At 64.1% G+C, this 5,745-nt stretch overlaps 1 protein-coding gene across 1 annotated transcript; it reads right to left on the bottom strand.

Annotated features, from left to right (window-relative positions):
- Positions 1–283: 283 nt before the first annotated feature.
- C17H1orf216 (chromosome 17 C1orf216 homolog) lies at positions 284–5,292 on the bottom strand. The gene is made up of 2 exons (XM_049821131.1): positions 5,234–5,292; positions 284–3,770 (listed from the first exon to the last, which is right to left on the bottom strand). Exon 2 carries the CDS (start codon positions 3,752–3,754, stop codon positions 2,921–2,923), a length of 834 nt encoding a protein of 277 aa, XP_049677088.1. The 5' UTR covers positions 3,755–3,770; positions 5,234–5,292; the 3' UTR covers positions 284–2,920.
- Positions 5,293–5,745: the final 453 nt, after the last annotated feature.

The raw sequence follows: 5,745 nt of genomic DNA, 5'->3' as shown, positions 1-5,745 counted from the left end.
ATTTTGCAAATCAGCACTGGCCATCTCAAACCAGCTCTGGGGGCATAAGCATCGGGGCTCCCAATAACCGAGGAGGAAGCCTCTTGCTTGCGGAGCAGATCCACCACTTTGATGTACTCCCGCAGTTATTCTTTCATTTCTTGAGCAAATAATCTGGATTTTCACAATATTTACCTTGGAAATAATTATTTGTGTAAAGCATTCGACCAAGATAAACAGAGAATCGCTCGGTCTCTCTGCGGGGCTGGGAGGTCTCATGTTCCCCTAAACCTGCCGGAGCGTGTGCTCCGCGGGCAGCAGCCGAAGGTGGAAAACGGGCCTTAAAGCCGAGCACACGCGTGTCCTAACGAACCTGAACCCGCCGAGGGCTGGGGCCAAACCTCCCGGTAGCCCCGGCTGCAGGGCATGTATAAGGATCGAAAAATGCAGCCGCTCTGCCCTTCACGAATTGCTAACCCAGCCCCCGAGCCTGCAAAAGGGGCTATTGCGTCCCTGAATTCCCACAGATGCAGGGGCTGTAAAGGAGAAGCAGAAAGGGGGGAGGAAAAAGGTGAAGGAAGGTTCAAAGGCCCGCTACAGCTTCGGTTTTTCATCTCTAGTTAATCTCTGCAAGGCCTGAGGCAAAGTCACCTTTGGGTCAATATTCAGGTGTTTTTATCTGCCATCCCCATCTGCCCGGAGCTGCCTCCCCATCCCGCCCGATTAGCCGGGGCCGCAGGGCAGGGTGGTTGGGTGCCCGGGGAATCCGGAATCTGGTCACCCCGGTTCAAGCCAGGCTCTCCCGGGGCGGAGGGTAAATCCTGCACCCGCGCTGCACCCCAGCGCCGGCGGCTCCCCGCCACCCGCTGCCCCACGGCCACGGGGAGAGACGGGAGGAGCGACGCGCTCGAGGTTTTAAAAGCAAAAAGGCTTTTGAATTGAACACGAACTGCCGGTGACGGTACAGCGCGTCGCCCGCTGGCACGTGCCCAGGGATGCAGGGGTGGGAGGAGGGTGCCAAGACCCGCGCCCTCGACCTGCCGCTGCTCACCCACGCACCCTGCGGCGAGCACGGGGCGGGCAGGCTTGTGAAGGGCAATAAAGGAACGAATCCACCTGGGGCTCAGCTCAGAAGCTCCAAGGCTTTTATTAAGGTGTGCAACATGCCCACGATCACACACGTCTGGGATATGACACAGGCAGCAGGCGCTGGACACGAGCGAGGAGGAGGATGGCGAGGCAGCGAGAGCAGCGCGAGCCTTGCGGGGATGCTGCCGGGCTCCTCCGGTCCCCAGCGCCGGGTGCAAGGGGCCGGCATGGGCCGCTTTGAGCCAAGTCTACCCTGCACCACCAAAACGTCCTTTTCAGAAGCAGAACTTTAGAGATATCCATATTTTACCTATCGGCGGCAGCAGCCCTGGGCAGGAGCAGAGCCCGGCCGTGCCCCGGTGCGGGACGGGAGCATGAGCGCAGCCCCCAGCCCCCGGGTCGCGGGGGGCTCGGCCGTGATTACGTATTTGCAGCGCGGTAGCATCTAACGGTCGGTGGAAGCCGGGATCTGCCAAGGCTGCCGAATTGTGCCGTCCCGCCGGCCGGGTGCCGCACCCTGGCACCAGAGCGGGGTCCCGGCGAAGCCGCGGCCGCCTCTCAGCTCCGCTCCTCCGACGGCAGGAAGAAGTTTGGCTACGGGGACACGGCAGCTCTGAAATCTCTCGTCAGCCTCCTTTTGCAGACGAGAAACAAAATTAATGCCCAGCTTTGCACAGCGACTCCGGGCAGGACGGGGAGCGTGGTCCCCTCCAGGCTGAGCCCTCGGCTTACAGCGAAACCGCCCCGCTGCCGCTCCTTCCGCATCGGCAACTTCAATAGAATACATGTCATGTTAACACTTAGTGAAATACAGCAAACAAACACAGCACCTCCTTTTTAATCTCTACTTAAGAAGACTGTTCTTTGTATTCTGTATGCAGTCCTCATTGGATAAAATGTAGATTAGAAAAAAATATTCTCTTTCCTTTCAAATGATAAATTAATATAAACACCAACAGCACGAGTCTGCAAGCAGCTTCCTGATCATGCACCGTGTTAAAGCATCTCCCACGACAGACAGATGTGCATACATACACACTGGCTGTAAGGAAAAATCTAAATTAACTCTTCTCTAATACTGAATCGAAAAAAAATATACTGGGTTTGGATGAGTTGACACTTAAATTTATTTTTAAGCATTCTGAGGTCACTTTTCAGAATGACTTTTTTTCTTCTCTCATTCCATCTCCCTGCATGAGTTTAGATCTTATCTGCAAAGCTTTTACACGTGCTTCATCAGGCAGTGCACCCGGGCAGGTCCCGAGGAACGGCTCAGGACACCTTGCTCACACCGAAAGCACGAGCAACATTTAGCGGTGGCTGGGTCGTTTCCGTCCGGGCACACCGGTGCGGGTGCGACGCGGGGGATGAAGTGAGCTCGTGCTTGTGCCTGAGCACACACATGAAGTGCTTTGCCCAGGTACGTTTAAAAGCGTCACTGCCCCGAGACCCTCGCTGCCAGGCGGCTCCCGCCCGGGGCGCTCACCGCAGGGCCCGTCCCGGCACACGCACGGCTCAGCCAGGTTCATACAAAGGACCGTAAATTAGATTTAAAAGATTAGCTTCATCACCCCAGGCTCAGCAAGGTCCTGAGGTCTACCCAGCGCCACGGCCCACGGTCCCCAGACCGGCGGGACACGGTGCAGAAGGACGCGAGTTCCCGCGCAGAGGTGAAAATCGAGACGAATGGTTCGGGGACTCTCAGCTACGTTGGAGAGAGATGGGAAGGACAGGGCGGGCACCCAGGCGCCCGGCGAGCGCTCCGCACCCCCGTGCGGCACGGAGACGCCGCCAGCCAGCCCCACGCCGGCCGAGAGGGCGAGGGTTGGCACGGGGCAGCGCCGGCGGCACCTCAGGGGCTGGGGGCGGCCGCGCCGGCGGGGCACGCCGGGCCGCGCTGCATGCAGCGGATGAGCTCCTTGCGGTTGTCCAGGATGGTGTCGAAACTCTCCTGCAGCCGGTTCTGCTGGTCCACCACTTTCTGCTGGAGGCCGTGGATCCAGCGCAGCAGGGCCAGGCGCCGGTACATCACCAGCTGGATGTGGTGCTTCTCCTTCTCCCGCTCCTTGAAGCGCTCCTTGTCCTGGAGGTGCTGCACGGCCTCCGCCAGTGCCGGGAAGAGGGTGCCCGGCTCGGGCTCGGCCGCCCCCGCCTGGGGTGGGCTCCCGGGGAGGGGGGCAGCGGCGGCGGGAGGGTCCCAGGAGCTCCCGCAGGTGCTGTCGGGGCTGTCGATGCTGAGGGAGCTGCTGGCGTAGCCGTTGTCCTCCGCGGGGGAGCTCGGGGGCTTGCCGCATCCCCCAGCCGGCTCCTCGGCGGCGGCGTTTTGGCCCCCCGCCCCGCCGACCTCCGCTCCCTCGGGGGGGCTGCGTACCCCCGGCTCGGGGAGAGGCGGCCGCGCGGCGCCCGGGCTCGGGACGGCGTCCCTAAGCCGGCCCTGGACCATCTGTCTCTGCATTAATAACAGCAGATTATCGGACGGATTTGTGGTGTTTTCGCTCCGGCTGGAGCCCTCCTCCGGCGGGGTCCCCGGCGCTGGCCGGCTCCAGTTCTCGTTGCTGTCACACACCTCTCCCACGAAGTTGGAGTTGGAGTCCTGCCCGTGCCCGGACCCCGGGATGGCCGTGCCCAGCACCAGGCCCCCCCGGCCCTGCCGGAACGGGGCGTCCGGCGCGCAGACGGCAAACATCTCGCCGGTCTCCTGCCTGCAAGAGAGAGACGGAGCCGTAACGCGTCTGCGGGGTACGCGGGCTGGCCCAACCAGAACTCTGACCAGCTACGGCGAGATAAAATATTTGCTGACTTTACCTGCCTCTCTTTAAAGCTACTGAACCCAAGTCACGGGGTCATCCTTTCCCGGCGTTTGGCCGCCGCTCTCAGCGTGTGCCCAGGCAACGTCGCCCAGGGGCAACTTCTCACCTGACGCAAGAAGCTCAGGGCAGGGATCTTCCACCCTGCTCTCCTCCCTGTGAGCTCCTGCCCAAACCCACGCTTCCGTGGCATCCCTTGGGTGCCCGTCGGAGGGCATCGCGGGGTGCGGGCGTTCGGCCGGCACACTCTGCTCCAGCAGTGTTAACGCTTGCGGTAGGTGCAATTAATTCAGTGCTGGTAGAGGTTTGCTTGGAAGGAGCTGCTTTCCCAACAGCAATAAAATGTATTTAAGCAGGTGAGACTGCCTGGGCTCCTCTGCACAAACTCTGCCATCTCCCCCGCGTCGGGCTGTGGGTCGGGTCTGGTGTCCGACCGGTGACCCTGGCCAGGCCGCGCTTCCTTCTCTGCAGGACCGGGAGCAGACGGGACCAGAAAAGGAAAAGTTAACCCAGCATTTCTTGCCGGGTCATTGGCGGTGAGAGCCGATCTCCGAGCTCTCTCCCAGCAAGGACGTGCTCCCAAGAACCGCGTGAGGGAAAACCCATCCAGCGTCCCGGTTTCACCCCTGGAAAGCAGCACAAGAGGCAGGAGGGCTCTGGGGCGCAGCGTGCCCAGCTCGGGGCGTGGGACAGGGGCTGCGGGCAGTAACGCCGTCCCAGCCAGCGGCGGCCGTGAAGACCCACCGTGGGGCACGCGGTCCGACCCCCCGGTCCCGCCGCTGGCCCGTTATCCCCAGCAGCGGGCACGACGCCCGGGACAGGCGAGCTCACGCCAAGAGCCGCCGGTCGCAAAAGCAAGGCTGGCACCGGAGAGAGGGGAGGGCGAGAGCCTGCGCCCACCCGGGAGGGGGGGGGGGTCCCAAAGGCCTGGCACCCCGACACCGCAGCCTCCCCTCCCGCTGACACCGGCAACGAAGGACCGGGTGCCACCGCCATAGAACGGCTGTGCCTGTGTCCCCCCACCCGTGCCAGCCCGGGACAGTGGGGGGGGGGGGGGGGGGGACCGGACCGCAGCCCCGGGGGAAGGGCGAGCCGAGGAGCATCCCTGCACCTGCAGACCCCCCCTCAGTCCCCATACCGGCTGTAGGCGGGGGGGAGAAGCGGCGGTGGGTGCTCCCTGCCCGCAGCCGCACTGCGCCGGGAAACAAAACGGGAAAAACGGGAAACCGGGAAGACGGGAAAACGGGAAGACGGGGGCGGGGAGGGGAAGAAGGCGGCGGGCGGGGGGCGAGGAGGGGATGGGGGCTCCAGTTCCCGAGCCCGGCCCGGCCCCCGCCGCCCCGGTAGCCAGCACTCACCGCCGCCGCCCCGGGCTCGCTCCGCCGCCGCCGCCGCCGCCGCGGGTGGGAGCGGAAGCGGCCCCGCGTGGGGAGGTGTCACGGCCGCACTTCCGACGGGGCTGCGCCGGGGTGGGGGGGGGGGGTGGGGGGAACGGTGGGACGGGGCTTACGGGGACTCGATGTCTCTATACGGGCCGGGGGTCTGTCTGCGTCCGCAGCATCCCCGCGGGAAACTCCCTGGGGGGGGTCCCACCCGTGTCGGCCCGGCCAGGGTGGAGGGTGGGAGAGGGTCTCAGGGTGCAGGGGGCTGTGGGGTGAACCCCCCTCCCCCCCGCCCCCCCGTCACCCAGGACCCCAGCGTGGGGTGGGTGCGTGTGGGTGCATCCCGCCGCGGGTGGGGCGGCCGGGTTTGGGACCCACGGACTCCTTCCCAGCTCCCCGTCCCGTGGGTCCCGTGAGGCTCAGCAGGTCCCCGGCGGGACGAGGGGGACGGCGAGACCCACGCTCTCAATGGGGCCTTTATTCCCCTC

This window comes from Accipiter gentilis, chromosome 17 (genome assembly GCF_929443795.1).
Source record: "Accipiter gentilis chromosome 17, bAccGen1.1, whole genome shotgun sequence".
In the NCBI taxonomy this organism is placed as follows: domain Eukaryota; kingdom Metazoa; phylum Chordata; class Aves; order Accipitriformes; family Accipitridae; genus Astur; species Astur gentilis.
The sequence above is the reverse complement of the archived record's forward strand: the minus strand, read 5'-3'. Positions and strand labels throughout refer to the sequence as shown.